This window comes from Ambystoma mexicanum, chromosome 5p (genome assembly GCF_040938575.1).
Source record: "Ambystoma mexicanum isolate Mex_15411 chromosome 5p, UKY_AmexF1_1, whole genome shotgun sequence".
Taxonomy (NCBI): domain Eukaryota; kingdom Metazoa; phylum Chordata; class Amphibia; order Caudata; family Ambystomatidae; genus Ambystoma; species Ambystoma mexicanum.
The window spans coordinates 1,019,374,960-1,019,394,933 of NC_090930.1; the positions used below are offsets into that span (position 1 = coordinate 1,019,374,960).

General features: G+C 47.1%; 1 protein-coding gene across 1 annotated transcript in view; it reads right to left on the bottom strand.

Annotated features, from left to right (window-relative positions):
- LOC138480617 (collagen alpha-1(XXI) chain-like) overlaps positions 1-19,974 on the bottom strand; it is a 703,399-nt gene that overhangs the window by 479,504 nt on the left and 203,921 nt on the right. Inside the window, exon 2 of the mRNA XM_069612315.1 lies at positions 6,231-6,350. Within this exon, the coding sequence (XP_069468416.1) occupies positions 6,231-6,327 (97 nt within the window). The 5' untranslated portion in view covers positions 6,328-6,350. The remainder of the gene's footprint in view (positions 1-6,230; positions 6,351-19,974) is intronic.

The following is a 19,974-nucleotide window of genomic DNA, read 5'->3' on the forward strand; positions in this document are numbered from 1 at the left end:
TTTCTGTGAATTTGGTATAGCTTAGCCTCCCTAGCGTCTCCCAGTGTGTTAAGCATGTTTGTTTAAGTTCAATCGTTTTCTGCGGGTGGGCGGGATCAGGGGATGGGGTGGCTTCGAGGTCTTGGAGTTCGGTCTCAGCGTGCGCTAGCAGGGCCGTGACGGATTTCAGGGCCCCTCCGGCCGCGGCTATCATTTCCCCTCTAGTTACCACCTTGTAGGCTTCCCATGCTGTGCCTAAGTATCTGACGCTATCAATGTTGGTTTGCCAGTAGTGTGTGGAACCCTCCCTAATTTGTTCATTGAAGGCTTTGTCTAATAGCGCTTCGCTTCTCAATTTCCACGTCGGGATGGGGGGCCTGGGAGCTGTGGTCACCCACGAGGTCATCAGTGGGGAGTGGTCTGAAAGTACCCTGGCTAGATACTGCATGTCCTCGAATCTGGCCACGTGCTCTTCGCTAATGAACAGGCAGTCTATCCTGGTGTGGACCTTATGTGGGGGGGAGTAAAAGGAGTAGCCTCTGATTTCGGGGTTTTGCGCTCTCCACAGGTCTTTCAGGGCATATTGCTGCGTAAGGGCGTTCAGTATCTTGGCGGGTGGGGAGGGGTCACCATGCTTACCATCCGATCTATCTATGCGAGGGTTTAAGGTACAGTTGTTGTCGCCTCCCCATATCGTTATACATTCGTTGCTCGGGGACAGCCGGGCGTACAACGAACGAAAGAAAACAGTGGCATCATGATTCGGGGCATAGGTGCAAATCAGGCGAACATCGCGCCCCTCTATGGTGCCCTGTATTAGGGCCATCCTACCTTCGTTGTCTGTTTTGGTGTGGATCAGTTTGACTGGGACAGAGGGGGCAATCCATATCAAGACTCCTCTGGAGTAGGTGGAGTAGGAGGAACCCACTAGGGTACCTCGCCAGACCTTAGCCAGCGCTGCAAGCTTGGGGCCACATAAGTGGGTCTCTTGAAGGAGAGCGATTCCGACTTTGTAGCGCTTCATGTAGGCGTGAATGCGGCGCTGTTTGATGTAGCTGTTTAGTCCCCTGACGTTCCAGGACATGACTCTGATCCTCTCAGCCATAGTCTGGGTGTGGTCGTGTGGCTGTGGGAAGCCTGAGGTTGAGGTGTTCGGCGAACTTGGTCATCCTGGTGGCGATTCCGCTGCGCTTGGTCCCGGTCCGGTTTATGTCCGATTCAAACTGTGATCCCAACTTGGGGTTCAGACCCCCATGAACAACAACGTCTAACTCAACTACAAACACAACTTCAAACACAACACGTCTAGCGAGGTTGCCCTTGCTCTGACATCCCCGTTTCTGCCCCATCAGACCAGGGTCTTCTGGTGCCCTATGGGCGGGTGAGCTCACCCAAATTTTCCTGGGGATAGGAGAGGGGCTGCCTCCGAGGGTGTTATCAGGAGGTGCGCCACGACCGGCGCGGCTCCGGTACCATCAGTGTCGCCACTCTTACTGGCGTATTGACGTGCGATCGGTTACTGCAGCCAGTAGGTAGTGAGGAGAAGTCCCTTTGTTACAGGCGGCTAGGGCCTGCGCTGCCTCCGTTCAATGTCTGGGATCTGTTCTCTGTCCATCCATTCACAGGCCTCTGCGGGAGTGTCAAATAAGTGTGCCTTATTGTTGTGCAGGACCTTAAGTCTGGCCGGGTAGAGGAGTAGGTAGCGCAGGCCTGCTTCTTTGAGTCTTGCCTTGGTGTGGTGGAACTGGGCCCTGCTCCTTTGAACCTGCAAGGTGTAGTCGGGGTATATTGCGATCTTCGCGGCGTCCCTCTGTATGGAACCGCCCATCCTGGTAAAGGCCAAAATGGTTTCCCTGTCCCTGTAGTTGAGGACTTTGGCTATTATGGGTCTGGGTGGGCTCCCCGGTGGCGGCCTCCTGGCTAGGGAGCGATGGGCTCTTTCTATGGTGAAGCCCTGCGACAGTTTCCCAGCCCCAATTTCCTGTATGAGCAGGTTCTCGATGTAATTAGTGGGGTCGCTGCCCTCGATGCCCTCTGGCAGGCCGATAATTCTGATGTTGTTCCTGCGGGCCCTTCCTTCGGCCTCCTCAGCTCTGTCTTCCAGATTCTTCACTCTTTGCGCCAAAATGTCCACATCCTTTAAGAGCTGGGTTTTGGCATCGGTGTTGTCTCGGACTTGGATCTCAAGAGCGTCCGTTCTGCCGGTGATAGAGCGCACATCCTGCCTCAATAGGTTCAGGTCGATGGCGACCGCGTCTATTTTGTCCTCCATTGTTTTCTGGAGTGTCTTGATGGCCTCTAGCAGTTGGGAGTTGGCCGGCTCGGGCCTCTCGGCGCCCGACGCCTCCCCAGGGGCTAGAGCCTCCCCGGGTCCGGTCGCTCCAACGGCCGCGAAGGACTCCATGGTGGTTTGGCGGTGTTTGCTTCGGGCGCCCTTAGTGGTCATGTCCTATCCGCAGGATCTGCTCGGCCCCGGCGGGCACTATACGGTCTATGTCCACTGGCGCCGTGCGGGAGATGCTTCGAGAGGGGGGTTGTGCGTCGTCCACCCGCCGGGCAATGTCAGTGGGCCGCTCGGCAGGGCGGTCATGCACAATCCTGCTATGAGGCTCTCCGCTCCGGGCCCGGCGGGGGATCTCAGCTTAGGCCACCGCTGCCGCTTCAGTTCGAGTTCCACTGAGGCTGATCCCTGGTGGGCACCTCTGGGATCGGTCAAAGGGCTCCGCTACAGCGCTGGGCCGGGGATCATCATGGCCGCCATTTCCTGCCTCCGCATGGCGTTCTGCTTCTTTTCGATGGTGCGGGCCAACAGAGGGACGTGAGGTTCCGAAACTTCGACAGCAGGCGGAACACACTTTCACACGACCAGTGTTCGGTTTTCAGGTGATTGCAGTCAAGTTAAGCGATAGTTGGCGGCGGATCCATAATCGTATCGAGCGGAGCTGCGCCGAACACGTCTCTCCTACATGGCGGTTAGCCACGCCCCCCTCCTTTAACAAAAATATGTGTACAATTTTAATTAGCAAGGAACACATATTTGGTCTGATAAGAGAAAGCTGGTACACTCAGTTATAGCCACTGAATGTAATTGTCCACCTGCCGCTTCATCCAAACAATTCTGTAATGTTATTCTCCTAAATTGGCAAGCAATGACTTGTGCATTTAGGTCATGCAAGGTGGTCATGTGGATTCTTTACTTCCTACTACTGAGATGGCACACCCAATTACAGACAGTGAATGAAATGGGGCTCAATCTGAGTCGGGCACTCTGGTAAAAAAGTGCCGGTATCCGAGGATACCAGCACTTTACTGGACCGCCCGGCTACAGGAGTGCCAGTGGGGCAGCTGGGTTACCTCCAGCTAAATACTGGAGGTAAGTCAGGTGCCCTATTGGCCAAAAAAGCCCTCGTTACCACCACTGGCACTGCTGGTGGCGATAACGACAGAAAATCCGCTCATGGAGTCCTATTGAACTTCAATAATGGGGATCAACACTGCTTCCCGGGCACCTATAATCCGGCGGCAATGCCGCTGGACCGGGTGCCGGAAACGGTATCCACATTTGCCGGTATCCTGGCGGGTCTACCGCTGAGATACCAGGAGGGTCGAATGAGGCCCAATGTCTTTCTGCTTCCAAAGAATTCTAAGATCTTTCTGTCCAAGCAACATGCATAGGTGTTTTCCACAGAAGGACAATGCCCTCCGTTACAGCAAGTGTAAGGAAGAATGATAAGACTTTTCTATTCAAGCAATATATATTAGGAATGGACACAAAAAGTAAAAATGCACAAATACACCCATTGCATGAAATCCTATCCAGTCTCCAATGACTTACAAACCTCTTCACAGCAAGCAACAAGTAGGTAGGGTGGACACTGAAAGATGACACACTCAGTTACGGCCACTGAATATAATAACCTCTTGCCACCAAGGAATTGCAAGAATGTTGTATGCAAGCAACAGGTATGTGGGGTGGCCACAAAAAGACGATCAACACAGTTTTTGTGACTAAATGCACCTTTTACCTGCAATGTTTTCTAAGAAGGTTCAATCTCAAAAATGTTTCAAAACTTTTTCTTTCACAGTAAGAATTCCAACACATTGAATTTGCAACTTCACAACCAACGTATATTTGCAATGGCCACAAAATATGGCACACTCATTTACAGACACTGGCCCTCATTACGACCTCAGCGGTAGTCATGCCACTATTGGCGGCATGGCTGCCGCCGAAATTGCGCCTGGGTCCGGGTCCACGGAATGAGGAATTACCGGGCCATTCCGAGTTCGGAAGGCCCGGTAATTCCTCCCTCCAAGGACTCGGAGCCGGTCCTTCCTCATTCCCATTTCAGCCCCCAGAGGGCTGACTGGGAATGGGAGAGGGAGCAAACAACGGTCCATTACGAGTTGGCCTGTTGTTTGCTCCCTCTTCCCCTCGCGGGACCCGGTAAGCACGCCTGGTTTGACCAGGCGTTACTTACCAGGTCCCGCGAGGGGACCTCGTAATGAGGCGGTACGGTGTTAACGGCGCTGGCACCTTTAACGGCGCCATTAACCCTGTACCGCCAGGGTCGTAATGAAGCCCACTGAATGTTATCTCCTGCCTACCAATAGATGCGATGCTCTCCTCCTCAGTCTGACAACGGCATGCGCATTTATGCCATGCAAGGTAAGCAGTAGTCACCAGAAATTGGCTTTCTTATTTCTATGTTCTGTCTCTCCCCCAACTACGTCTTATTTGACTTTTCTACATATCATGGGAGGGTCCGGAAGGATAGCTCAGGGGCAACGTGTTTGTCTTGACAGCAAAAACAACACAGAGCAACACAGGTTTGAATCCTGGTCCCGCGTCTCCAGTATTAAGTGTGTTGTAAAAAAGATGTATTAATTATCTCGCAACTAAATCTATAGCATTTAGTTGAGGAAGAGGTAGTCGATGGAGAGGAAGAAACCTAGTTCTACTTCTCCCTCAACTAAATGCTTCCATTTTCTCCAGAAATACAAACCTATCCATTCTATACATATCCCTCAGCTAAAGCCTATTCCCTCAACTGCTGTGCAGACTCCTTCCGAGGAGTACAAAAGACAGATTCCAAGATTTGCATGTGATTGTCCTATGCATGCTGCTCGAACCACTCCAACCCCTTGCTTAACCCACCCACAATGTTAAGGAGAGCAGGATTCACATGAGAAGGTCCAGGTCCATGGGGAGGACGTCATGGACCGGAATATGTTCGCCCAGGCTTAGTGCTGGGATATGGAGAGAGCGCCGGGGGAATAGGTGTGCTCTGTTAGTGCACCCTGATATATCATGACCTTATACACAGCATATGAACGTAGCACCCTCGATATGGTTGCTCTATTCTCACTTCTTGTCATCTCATTCTCTCATACGGGCCTAAGGTCACGGGAAGGCACTTCCTGTGCTGGCATCAGGGATACCTTCACACGACACCGTTTCCACCATTTCCTGCAAAGTTATCGGCCATGTGAGGGCCCCTCTGCTACCCCTAGCATTTTGGTGAATTGATGTCCAAGACTAAGGGCCCGATTCATGGAATATTTTCCAGGTTCAACGTGAATTTGCAATGCTGAAAAGTGAGGTTGCACTGCAGACACAAACCTTGATTCATGGAACCGGGCAAAGTGTATTTTTTTCCGTGCAAAGTGCGGGCCAAGTCAGCGCATAGTCATTTTTGCAGTACAAAAGGACTTTGCCCGAACTTTGCCCGGCAAAACTACCATTTACACAGTTCCATGAATCAGGGGTTGTGTCGGCAGTGCAAAGCCACTTTTCAGCAGTGCAAAGTCACATTGAACCGGGCAAATATTCCATGAATCGGGCCCATGATGCTCAGTTTCTATGAAACACGTTGATGAAAAGGCAGGGTTTATCATTCATATCAACAGCATCGGTGCCCTGTCCACCTGCAAAGAATCAAGACATTTGTTTTGAAGTGTGAAACTCTTCTTGGAAAGTGTGCCTATTGGTAAGATAGCAGTTCCCCCTAGGGCAAGAATTAATCTCCTAATCTAAGTCAGTTAAAGGGACATGTTGAGTGTCCCTGTGGGCAAGTACAGCAGGCTGGACCTGATAGAGAAGGATCAGTGCAACAGGGACAAGAATTATATCTCAGTGTCATCGTCAACCAGAAAACAGTGTATGAAAGAGAACTGTGGGAAAACATACATTTCAGGATTTTTTCAAAATCAGTAGTGAGGTGCACAGTTCTTTTGAAGGTCATGCATACCTGCTTGGACATCATCTTCCTTCTCCCTGGCAATCTGGGCAACAAGTGAGCTGATAGCCAAAGTTAAAGCCAATAACTGTACCATGCAGGGCTTCATGCTGACTGCGCCTCACTTCTTGCCTGTGAAAAGAGAAAAGATTCAATGTATTTACTACACGCCAATGTTGTAGGCATGAGTTATACATCCACCCGTGCACTATCGACGATTGTTTGGAGTCAGATAAACATCTCTCACATACTTACGCAATATAAAATGTGATTGGTCCACTATTTTAGAAAAGGTCGCTTGGATTCTTGACTTAGCCACCTGCCCAGAATCCTCTAATCAGATAGTATTCCAACAACTGAGAAATAATTCAATAAACAAACGAGTAGGTTCTGGGCGCAATTATATTTACCTATTCATCCATCAAGTCGTCTTTCCATGCATCCATCCATCTGTTGTCCACCCACCTTTCCATCTGCCGGTCCACTGATCCATATATATGTCCTTCCACCCCTCCATCTTTATATCCATCCATCCATCCACCCAACCACTCATGTGACCATCCATCCATCATCCATGCATCATCCATCAGTCCATCCAGCCAGCCAGCCATCAATCCTGTATGACACATCCAACTGTCTGCCAGTCCATCACTAATTAGGCAATTCATTGTTGATGGCTGTATAGATTGGGTTACAATATATTGTATCAAGGGGTGTTATATTATTTTGATTGTGTTAGAGTGTGTCCAGTACCTTAAGCGGGATCAAAAAGATGGAGGCCTCTGAAGCATCATGTAAGGGTCACAACCTAAGATGTAGATCACGTGGCCTGTTAAAAAATATGTCCGGTTTTGTTATTCTTCATGATATCAGCAGCCACAAGCTTGCAGGCTGCCCAGAGTTTGGAACCCTTGTCCATGTACATTCAGTATTGAGAGTGTATTGTTGCTCTGCATATGTGAGCTTACAAGCAATTCATAGGAATTGCACACAGCTCAAACCTGTACACTGAGCTTCCCATATGCACTCTTGATCAGCACAGAATGACGCTTTTATGAAAAAAGCCTAGTTCTTAAAGTCATCATTTGCAATGATCCCCAAATAGTGACTGATGCAAAGAATGGTACCTCGCCTCCAGGGCAGTGACCTATGGTCCTACAGGGCCTGTAGAGGGGGATATTCGGGCAGTCGCCCACTTGCTCCATGTGACTTATAGGTAGACAAGGCCTGCCCCAGCACCAGGCGGACCATAGAACAGGAATACCTGCACTGTGAAACTGATATGGGTTGAAAGGAAACCTTTTATTTAAAAAGTGATTTAAAATGACATGGAGACCTATGGACAGCCCTTGTTTTCTTTGGGCCCATACATCTCAACCTCATAAAGGTAGAAGGGTAAACATGTTTTTAAATAGTTGGGCATGTGATCTAGTCAGACTTTTCTGTTGTGACAGTTGGAACCGTTTTACATTTTTTCACACTCACTCACCCTGTAATGGAGGAAGATTGGGCGGTCGAAAAGGAAGTAGGTTAACCATGCCAGAGCTTGTCCAGTGATTCCCATGGTGTCACAGAGACGTGTGATCAGGGTGTTGTGGTCTACCATGTCAAAGGCAGAGAAGAGGTCAAGAAGAATTAGGACAGACGCAGTGTTAGTGTCAAGGTTTGAGAGCAGGTGTTCAGAAGAGCAGTTTCCGTGCCTCTGGATGCTCTAAAACCAGACTGATGGTCGTGGAGGCAACCAGCAGATTCAGTGTGGAGCGTGAGCTGAGAGATAGCCAGCTTCTCCAGGAGTTTGCCTAAGAAAGGGGTGAGAGAGATAGGGCGGTAGTTTGCCGGAATGGATGGGTCGGCAGAGGGTTTCTTAAGCAGAGGGTGCAAAATGGAGTGCTTAAGGGAAGTAGGGAAAACTCCAGTGGCAAAAGAGAGATTGCAGAGATCAGCCAAGGCTGGAGCGAAAGAGTTGATGTTGTCCTTAATGGTTTTGGAGGGGTAGGGGTCCACCTGTTTGCATGAGGCCTTCATAGACCAGAAATGTCTGGTGACCTCATCAGGAGTGATGAAAGTGAGATAAGAGAGGAAAAGCGGTGGAGGGGCCAAGGGAGGCTCCAGAGGTGTTGGTGTATTAAGTGGTGTGGAAGTGCGAGAGGAAAGGATGTCTTGGGTTTTTGCGGTGAAGTGTGCAGCCAGGGCCGAGCAAAGGTCCTGGGTGGGTGTGGCAGAAGAGGAGGCTGCTGCAGGATCGGCCAGTCCCTTACAGACTTTGAAAAGTTCAGCTGTGTTGTTTGATGTCACGGAGATGCAGGCTTCAATAAAGACTCTTTTCTTGGTTTGGATGTAGAATCGAGATTGCTTTTGAAGGAGGCGGCAGGCCAGTTTGTCGTTATTGTCAAGAGTACACACCCGACACTAATAAAATACCGGCACCCAACCCAATAGGCAGCTTTGAGCACATTTCACAGTGAAATGTGATAGAAAAAAACTTCTATTCCTTTTTGAGGGATAGATATGCTAGGGGGACTTCAGTGGTTCGTACCGCTGCTGATCCACTTTTAAAAAAAATGGATGAGGGCGTTGTGAATGGCCTTGTCATTCGATGCATATCCCTCTGTGCCTGTTGCAATCAAGCGCAGGGGGTGGCATTGTTTTCAGTGCATCTTAAACTGTACCCCATTTTTGGATATGGATGCATCTTAAAATGTGCTGCAATGCCTTCAAATTCTCTCAGATGCACTTATTTGCACAAATGCACAAAAGGAGAAAAGAGGGACATTGAATGTGCACTTCCAGGATGCACATACATAGGGCACATCTAAAAAAAATACTTTAATCATCTGGCACTTAATATATATATGCAATATAAAGCAAGCAGACATGCGTTGCACCTGCGCCTCCACAAGATGTGATCTTGGTTAATGGAAAAACATTCTGATGCCACTACCTCAGAGTACTCAGCTCCAATTGAAAGACCGCGGGAGGCTCGAGCTTCTCTGTCATTGCCGCAAAGCTCTTGAACAATCTCCCGATTGCACTAAGAAAATAACCTTCCTACTGAAGCTTGAGGAAAAACTTGAAAACCTGCCTCTTCGCCTGATGCACCTTGTTCTAAAGACACATTGCTCCTGCAACTTCTCCCAAACGGACACACCAACTCTTTCATTGTGTCTGATTGCGCTGTCTCTTACCTGACACCCTACTTCTCCTTCCCCTTTGTACTTGTCGTGTCTCCTGCCCCAATGTATCTAGCGCCTCGATACCCGACAGTGCCATGCGCGGCCACAAATGCAAACATAACTGAATAAATAGATGCAAGTCTGGCATTACGCAAATTGTTTTTCGCACACTTCCAACTTTCTGAATGAGCAAGAACAGATGTTGCATTCAGCTGCACCCTCCCACTGTATGCTTGTTGCCTCTGGTTATCAGTCCTCCGGTATCGCCGGTTTTACACCCGACCATTCTCGTGCTCTCTCCCATCCCCTCCCCTTAGTGGGTCGTCCACACTTTCCAAGGGGCACACGGAGAGGGACTGGCCGTTCTTGCAGTTGCCCCCAAGTGTGATCAGCACATTTCTTTAGAGAGGTGCTACCTTGGAAGTAGCTACACACCTGCTACAGACCGCTAAACATGGTGCAGATTGATTGCAGTGCACAGATTTTAGAGGGGCATTCCTAAATGGCTGCTTAGACTCCCATTCCCAATCCTTTGCACATCTCCTGCAAAAGAATTAGGAGCAGCCATCACAGAGTATTTACTTTGCTCTCTAGCCTGCGCGCGGGACAATAGCACAATTTGCAAACAGATAGACATGCACCTATGCATGTGATCAAGTGCAAGATGCACCCATCACCCACAAGACAGAGAAACGAAGGCTCATGACCTGTAAATTACCTGACTTCGATTTGCAAACTGGAGTGCCAACGCATCCATTATCCAAATGGTAGGAACAACCGCTCGGGAAGGTATGTTATGTTTTGTCAATAGACTTTGTATACATGGATATCCAGCCCTTAGTCTGCTGGAGGAATGAAAAGGAGCAAAGGGAAGGTCAGAGGATAGCAAGTCACGCCCTCTGATTGCACGCCCAACTGATTGCACGCCCTCTGATTGATTGCCGCTGATTCTCCAAACGGAGGCACGCGATTTGCTTTGAGTTCTTCTCACTTGGAGCTGCTCCAATCCAAGACGCAACCTAAAACTTTAGATGAAGCAAATGAGCAAACTTTGCCAAATTGGTTGCACAAGCACCCACTGTCATTATGTGTAGAATTAGTATCATGTGTTTCTTTAGTTAATTCATTCATTTTATTCAAAACATGTAAAACAAAAACTCAAAAGATGTGCTTCCTAAAAAACATATTTGGGCCCGATTCGTGGAATTGTTTGCACGATGCAAAGACACTTTGCACTGCCAACAGACACCCTGATTTACAGAGTGGTACAAACACCCTGATTCACTGAGCGGTGCAAAGTGTATTTTTGCAGTGCAAAGTGCATATCACTGAAACTGTGAGCAGTGGCATGTAACATGTGCATAAGCAATACACTTTGCACCGCGCTGTGAATGAGGGTGTTTGCTAGCAGTGCAAAGTCAATTTGCACCATGCTATAAATTCCATGAATCAGGCCCATTGGGTCATTTCAATCGTGTAAATAATTAGTAACTTTGCTCAGGGGGCTATGTATAGGGAGAGGGTGATGGGAGAAAAATTGTGCAAGAGAAGACTCACATTTTACAGCAGTCTCTTGATGAGACTTAGGACCCCCAATTTCCGAACACGTACCATGGGCAGGATGGCTGGCGAGCGGGATCCATGGCCCTCACAAGCTATTCCAGCACATAACGAAACCCGTAATAACCCTACATTCCAAGATACTGAAGTTATATATTATAGCAAAACAGTGTCCTCTCCAGTGCCCTATTACACAATTCAGCTGGTAAAGGTGTGCCTGCTGGGCCCATGCATGCACACAGCAACATGCCACAGAAATTGCATGTCAGGTACAACAATGTCCGCCGAGTCTATACTGGAGCACGTTTTTCAAGTTTCCTTGGTGCAATTGACAGCACACGTGTGGGATTATGCCACCAGCCAACAGATCTCTTTGCCACAATAGGAAACACTCACCTGTGCTGCTGCTCAGGCAAAAATTGTGCACATGATTGCAAACCTCCACGTTTATGCCCCGAGTGGTCATGCATGTTTCGAATAATCCATTAAGTAAGAGCTTTAGAACAAGTTCTACAAACAAAAAATACCCCATCTACTCCCTCTACAACAGCCTTCGTGCGTGTCCCTTCCATCGTATGTGCTTGTTTGGTGGTTCGGTCACAGGTGGAGACTTTTGTGGACCTGCCTCCCAGGATCTGTAATCAACCTCCATCTTTGATTTGCAACGTTCTGTTTATTTGATATGTCTGTTCCGATCGTTTGCCATTTAGATCTGTTTGGTTTGATCCCATGTCTAAAAATCTTCGGAAAAAATGTGATTTCCTGTGTGCTTATTGTGACTTTGTACTGCGAACAATTGCTCTCCTGTAGCATGATCAATGCAATGGCATGCCTTGTATATTGCCTTGGGCATATACATTGTAACATGTCAACATCCATGTGGCGGTGCTGCATGCGTGCAGCAGTACAGGCATATGTCTCTGGAAACATCACTATGTCCAGATCACCTCTGCTTAGCTTCCAATGGTACTTACTTTGAAGGCTCCACTCTCCTTGTACCCTTAAACTAAAAACAGAGCCATCTTTTTTTAATGGATGCTTTTGGAGAAATGCATCCAATCTGATGCATGCATCGCAGTGGTGCATTTCAAATGTCAGGCCCATTCCTCTATCCGGACTTACGCAAGTTGCGGACCCAGCTTCACCAGCATGCAGCGTGATCAGAGCGCACGAGCGCGCTTATGCACATGTTACATGCAACTGCTCACAGTTTCAGTGATATGTCCAGATTTCCCTGGGTCGCAGTGAACCACAGACGACAGTGATGGTAGGCTGGTACCACGCAAATGGCGGTCGGGTGTGGCGCGGTCATTCTGATTTCTGGTGTAGGGTGATCTCCTGACGGTTCCCCTTTTTGCCTCGTCTTGGCGGCAGTTCCCCGTGGCACACATCCGCAGCTTTATAATGCCCTGGCCAGTTCTGGTAGGGTGAACAATGCCAGGGTAGGGATGTCCAGATGCCACGCCCAAACCCAACATCATTGTAGACGAGCATGCATGTCTGCACCAAATGCACCCAATGTTATTTGACATAACACTCAGCCCATGTGAGTGACGAAATAAATCCATTCATTGCATTTTTCCAGTGACAGGTTGCCTGGTGCCCATTCAACCACAAATGCCTCGGTGGGCATGGCAGATATGTACTGGCAACTCTATGGCAAACAGTTGCAGCCATGATTGTGCTTGAAAATGCCACTACCTTTCACACATGTGTGTTTGCTGAACATTGCTGTGTCATTCTGCAAAGGTGATTGCAACATGGCACATCTTGTGCTTTGTTAGGTGAGTTGGGCTTGACAGTGGGCCATAGATGATTGAAGTACGGTGGCCGGTATGCAATGGCCACTGGTGATGGCGTGTTGTTCACTTTACGACACGTAATGCCGCACTTTCCAGAGTGCTCCACATGTAGAAAAAGTGGGATGACCAGATTCACCAATCAGCCCTACAACATGTATGACAGAGCAGACCGGCTGTGCTCACATTGGCCCTCATTACGACCCTGGCGGATTTTTTCCGCCATCGACGGACTTTCCGGCCATGGCGTAAAGTCCGTTTACGCCATGGCGGATGGTGGACTTACCGCCCCATTCCGAGGTCGGCGGGGCGGTAAGTCCCCATTGACCCATTTACCCTTCCCCATTCCCATTTCGGCCCCATAGGGTATAATGGGAGTGGGGAAGGAGTTAATTACGCCACCGTAAATTACGGTGGCGTAATTAACACCAAGGTCCCATAGCGCCATGGATTTTTACGCCCGCAAAAAGCGGGCGGAAAAATGACCATGGCGCTATGGGAACTCGTAGTTGGCGGTAAGGGGTCGGCGCAGCTAACGCTGGCGCAAACCCCTTACCGCCAGGGTCGTAATGAGGGCCATTGTGATGAGTGTTTCAGAGGTTTTGGACTTTCAGCAGGACCTAGGGTATCGCTAGCCCCTCTGAGAGTCGTTGCATACCCCAATGCAACCATTTCAGGAATATTTTCAAAGGTTTAAACATTTTGAGGGAAGTTTGGATTCCTTTGTCTGTATTGTACAGGAGTGCAACAATGACAAACTCTTATGTCTCGGGCAACGCGCTCGTCGTGGAAGCAAGACGAAGCCGAGAAACACAGGTTCGATCCCCGGTTCTGCGCTTCTAAACCTCTGGGTATAAATAAGGAATTATATATTATATCATGAATATGACCAGTGGAATCCGGGCTCACCTCTTCTGCTCTTGCTCAATGCTGGGTTCGTGTGACTTGCATTGTCATATAAGCAGCATACAAACAACTTGTAATAATGAACAGTAACAGCAATTTGACATCACTTCAGCAGCCTTCCTCCACATGTGACCCATGTTCCCCGCTGAATGGCAACTGTGGAAAACAGGCATATGCCACTGACCTGTACAGGGCGAGGGGGGGGCGTGTTAATCTCCCCTGGAGTACTCTGCCTGAGCACGTGGCTGTTTTAATGACAGTGCCACCAGCTAGAGCGATTGGGCAAACCCCAGGATCCATGCAGGAAAATGGGTCATTAGCTGTGCTGATAACAGCGCTCTGGCACAACTGAACTGCAACCTTATTTTTTAGTAAAGTGTATCTCAAAAGGGTCAAGGCAACAGATAATTGGGATATGCTTGTAACCCTATGGATACCCACTGCCACCCAGAGATGCTCACCCACTTACATGTCAGGCAGCATGGTGGCAAAGTTGATCATGCAAAGGCCAGAGATCCAAATACTCACCCTTTTCTACCTTTTGCCGCATGGGCCACCAACAACTTGGCTCTCCGGGTGGAAATGTTCAGTTTCCCGGCTGCGAGCTGCCATTCCTATTAAAGCGCGCAAGCTGCCACTGCGGGCACCGGTCCGCTCCCCAGCGTGTGATGTGGGCTAATCCACCTGTAACTTCATTGCCATAAAGCTAAATATTGCAATCACCTTATCTAGTATGTCCTATCTCTTGGAGTACTAATAACGGTATCCAGTCATTGCCTCGACAGCCAAACCATTGACAACCATACCCTTGAAAAAAAAGCATCGGCAAAAAAACATCTAATGCATTTTTTTCAACGGTAAAGGGTTTAGTTTAGCAAAAATGTGTTTTAAAGGTTCAAAAAGGGCGGTTGAAGGGGAACCCCCCATTAAAAAAAAATGCATTAGATGTTTTTTTTGTCGATGCTTTTTTGTCCATGGTATGGTTGTCGATGGTTTGGCTGTCGAGGCCATCACTATAAACCCTTACAACGTGTTTGTGGTGGTAATTATTTGTCTCCTGTAAAATATCTTTAATTCAGTGTTTGCAACATCTTAAATGGTGTTGACCCCGTGGGTCCATTCCTTGAACAACACGCTCCTGCCTTATTCATTCAGGTCCTTCATGCCACAGTTACAAAGAAATAAAAACGAAAAAAGAAATTCTGCAGTCTATATTCACATGTCCTGTGGGCATGTTGCCCATGTATTCGATGTTGATTTCAACAGCGTTCATAAACACCTGTTGTGCAAATCAACCTTTTTAATCAGCAGTAAGTTAATAGTCACAATCAGTTCCAAGGACGAGTATGCTCGTCCTTTTTGCATGGACTTGCCTAGTAGCCTGGCACTTAAGGGGTTAATAGCATTCTGCTTGAGTTTCTCCATCAGCAGATGGCCAAAAGCATTCCCTCCGCATTTTATTGCATTCACATTGCTTCTAGTATTTGCGTTTAGCGATCCTTCTAATGGGCTGCAGTGGGGGCAGGGGGGAGGAGGTAAATCTATACACGCGACCTCTTGTGAGCTGCAAGAGAGCATTACTCTGTAGTACCAGAGCACATTCCTTTGTGCTGTCCTAAAATGTCCCAACTTGCAACCAACTGCCTGCCCTCCCATGCCACTTCTTTGTTCTGTTGTTATTTTGCGAGCCAGACCCTTTCATCTGGGCTCCACTAATAGTTATTGTGTAAAACGTGGCTTCTATTGTAGATGCTCACACTTTCTACCACTGTGCTTTAGCCAGGCATGCCTAGGGCGGCAAAGGAGAGATAGGACTGCAAGCCCAGTCCGTCCTCGCTTTCCATGCCGAGACTGCCAACAAGTAAGTGCCTGTAGTTTCTGTCAGTTGCAGTCTGTTGCCGCATAGCAACGCTATTCTTCATGCTCAACACAGACGGCTTTTCACTGAAAACAAGATCGATCTATTGATTTTATCAGTGCTTGTCAAATTGTCCTCCTCAGCCAAGAAAGCTCAGCCTGACCTATGCATGCTGCACTTCTGCACATGCTAGTTTCCTAAAGCCTGTGCATTTCCTGTCTACGTCACCAGTAGGGCGCAGCGTTCACTGCGGAGAAGAGGTCAGCAGCAGACAAATGGAGGGTGCCATTTGAAGTACTTTGTCCAGATTTCAAGAGGAAGGCTGCGTGCCCTTAATAACCAGCGAGGTGATTTATGAAATGGAGGAAAGGTTTTCTGAGGTCAGGTGATCTGTAGCAACAGGCCTGCCGCTCTCAGCCCGAGTCTGCACCTGCCACAACAGCTACCCCTGAGGGGTGCAGATGCAAAGATTGAGGGGAAAGGTTATTCGATAGCTTTCCTTCTTGCTCAGTGTCTTAATGGATGAACAAATATCCCCCTTTCCCGACCTTTAAAATTCTTTCTCTAACAGCCTGAAGTGGCCCCATGCTATCCCTCCCTTCCTGTGTTTGCAGCATTTATTTTCCTCTTTCACATCCTCTTATCTCCCCCCCCCCCCCGCTCATTTTCTTTCTTCCGCAGACAAAGGTCTGGATATACCACTGGTGAGGCACAGTATGCCACTGCACCTTATCCCGTGATAATGTCGCAGTGAAAATGGCTGCCAGGTGGCGAAATGCACCCTCATACAATCAAACACTTGCCCCAAATATTCTAGGATTGGAGGTAGTAATATATAATTATACCCCTCCTAGAATATTTGGGAAAGAACTTTAGGGGTCAGGGAAAAAAAGTCACCTACCTGGCGACTTTTTCACAGCGACATTATCACATGCCCCGAAACTACTAGGCTGGCGATTTGGTGAAGCATAACAGTATATTAAGATAGCATAACATTAGTATGTATACGTATTACTAGTTGATTACACTGCTGGAGCTATCAAGAAGGTGACAGTGGCTTACACCTTTGGCCGCAGCTCTGAGTCTATAATAGTATGTTATTCAGTTAGCCACTATATAGGTGGACAGCCAGGCTACAGAGACGTAGAATTTAAGAATCCCTGTTGCTGTTAGCCGATCACATTCCCTGGTTTCTATGGGCATTATTCCTTTGACTTTTTTATACATCTTGGTTTGTCTGGATTGTTAGTCAAATGTAATTGTTATTTTATAGATTGCTATTGTACAGGCTCCTCCGTTTTGGCAATACCAGTAGTAAACCAATGCCTTTCTGATCTAGCCATACACTGAGGTGATATTAACTGAGGCGGCGGGCTGACCCTTCCGTTTATGGCCCACTGCCCAAGTTAAGGGCCCGAGCGAAGAGGGCGACGGTGCCGTTACTGGGAGAGTCAAACTGCCTCAGGGGTTAATATCGTCCTTAGCACTCGCGAGCCTGCTCCGCGGTGCTAAACAGTCGTACACAAACAACGGGTACATCCTACGATGCTGGTGTCAGGTGGTTTGGGCCTTTTTGTTGATCTGTTGTCTGAAGGAGAGAGTGCTTTCTAAAGTGAACCCAAAAAATAATGACCTGTTTAGATGGTAAAATATAATATAGAGTAGGTGAGAACTACTTTTGGATATTGGCCACTACGCAAAGTGTCGTTTTGCCTGCTACCTATCAGCCAACCTTCCACTACCTTCCCGTCTCACGAGATTAACCCCCCCACTGATGCTTTTCCTGATTGGCCAAGATCAGAATAACTGCTTGCTGTGTGAATAGAGCATTCATGTTCATTTCTGAAATCCTTTCCAATAACCATTGGCTTGGTCAGGCCTATGCACCAATCAGCGCATGTCTCAGACTTCCATTGTCTAGATTTCACTAAGTGAGACATTAATTAAATATTTGTGCCCTTTGGGTCTCTCATTTATAAGTATAGCATTCACACAACCTTACAGTCTCTGAAATATTAGCTAAATAAAGTTGAGCGATTGGTATAGAAAACACACTAAGGGCCAGCTCCAAGCGTATTCATATTATGTTACTTAAAATTATGTGCTTTGAGATTTTCATGAATGCAATACAATTGTTACACTACAGGCTTATTTAATTTCCTATAGCTCCATGTTAGGCATACATCATATGGGAGCAAGTAGAGTGTCTGCGTTCTATGCCAGAGTCTGGGAGCCATCTTTCAGGGGGCGAGGAACCATTTTGCAGCCCTACACACTATATGTAACAGGAGCAATGACAACTTGTACTAATATTACAAAGACATTCAAATGTAGAATCTTTGACTTGGAATGTCTAAGAAAGCCCTCACGAACAAACATGGTCCCTGTTCCACAAAATTGCACTTTGTTTTGAAAAGTATAAAACAAGTAACAGTTCTGCTATTTAGTCATCTTAAGATGGGTTCCCCCTAAATCCCTCTACCTCCTTGGATGCCCTTTAGGCTCCTTATTTTACGCAATGTGTTAATGGCTCCCACTGCTGAAGAACTCCACTTTGGATCCTTCTAGCCTTACCAACTGTCAGCCTATATCTCTGCTTCCAGCCTTTGTTAAGTTAATGGAGTTTACAGTTACGCTTGGCTGTGGAACTTTCTAGAGTTCACCAGTGCTCCCACCCTCTTCAGGTGGGGGTTCCATGCCTCTGGAGATACTCAATCTATTTCGGTAGTTGCTTTTGGCGACTTGCATCTCACTACAGATGCCAGCAGTGTTTTCACGCCAATTTTATTATATCTGTCAGCAGCGATTTGACGCTGTGGACCATGCCATTTTGCTGACTCAGCTCGAGAACTTAGGAATCGGAGGGGCTGCCTTCGGACGTTCTGCTCCTTAGTTGGTGATGGTACTCAATGAGTGGAAATGGCACCTTTTTTTCTGCTCCTATTGCTCTTTGTTGTGGGGTGCTAAGGGCGTTGCACTTTTTCCTCTTTTTTTTAAGGTTTATTCCAATTCTTTGGTGAGATTTATTCATCATCGCGCTTTCTGTTTTTATATTTATGTGTAAAATACCAGGATCCTGGCCAGTTTGGACAAGGATCTGAGGGTGTCTCAGTCAGCATGACATTTCTAACCTTTTAAGCACATTGCGCATTGAGTAACAAGCAGTGTTTATTGCACTTAAATAGGTTGTGGTGTTGCTTCTATTGACTTTAAAATATTAGTTGTACAATTCTAAGGTCTGGCCATTTTCAAATCACAGGTGGCAATGGGCTGCCCGATCATCTCCGTTCTTCCCACGAAGAGAGGAGCTGAAAGGCGTATGATATGATATTTATAACGCGCTTAGTGCAGACGCGGGGATCAAACCTGTGTTGCTCCGTGCCATCTTGCTTCCAAGGCAAGCACATTGTCGCTGAGCTATCCGCCCGAGATATCTTCCCATAGGTGTGGATTTCACTAATTCAAACAACTCCAACACAGCTTCATTTAACCCTTATCTCACAATGAACCAGTTCGTATACACACTCACTTTAAGTACACAATTTGATTTACATCCATAGCTAGAATGAGTCTTGTGAAGTACTGGTGTAGTCTGAGTTAAGATTTAATTTGCTGTGTAGAGGAGTTTGTTTCTTATAAACGAGAAATACTTCATTTGGTCAGAGTGGTTGTCCCTTAACGTTGGAAATTTCAACATGTGTGGAGTTCACATATTTATACGTAGTAATCTTAATTATTTTCTTAACTTGTTTCCTTTCGATCGTGTTGGGCCATATGTACAATAAAGGCATACATTTATTTACAACTGAATGGTTATTCGTAAAATATTTGTTTGGAGTCTGAACTTCTCAGACTTGTTTAAAAATGTGCATTTCACACGCATTGATTATATTCAACTAATAAGTAGTAATCTTGGTCCCTCATTAGCAACAATTGCCTACTATCTATTAACTATTTGGCTTGTTTGGTCCATAAGACAGTGTGCAGGGGACTGGATTTCCCCAACAGGGAACATTCTCATTCTTTGTTATATATACAGCCTAGATGCCAAGGTTGTGGTTTTCTCCCATGCACCTAGAAATGTATTACGTCTCTGGTTTAAATTATATTGATTTCACCTAAAATCAGTTTTTCGAAAATCTTTTGGAAGCAACCTAATTAGGTGTGCATTGTGTCAATTAAGTCTGGTTTGTATGTTACCCTTAAATGGTTTGGCATATAGCTACACATTGGCACCCACCCCACGACATGTCAGTTTAAAAAATAAATTAATTAACTGACAAATATGCCACCACGTTGGCATTTAGCGAAGAGGAAGCAATAAGGATCTTGGGGTTGATCAATGATACTGACAGAGAGACAGCCGGAGATGAGAACCCAGACAGATTAATACAAAAACTGAAGAGACTAATACAGGGTGAAATTTCGCAGAAATGACATGTGACAACTCTATCCCAATA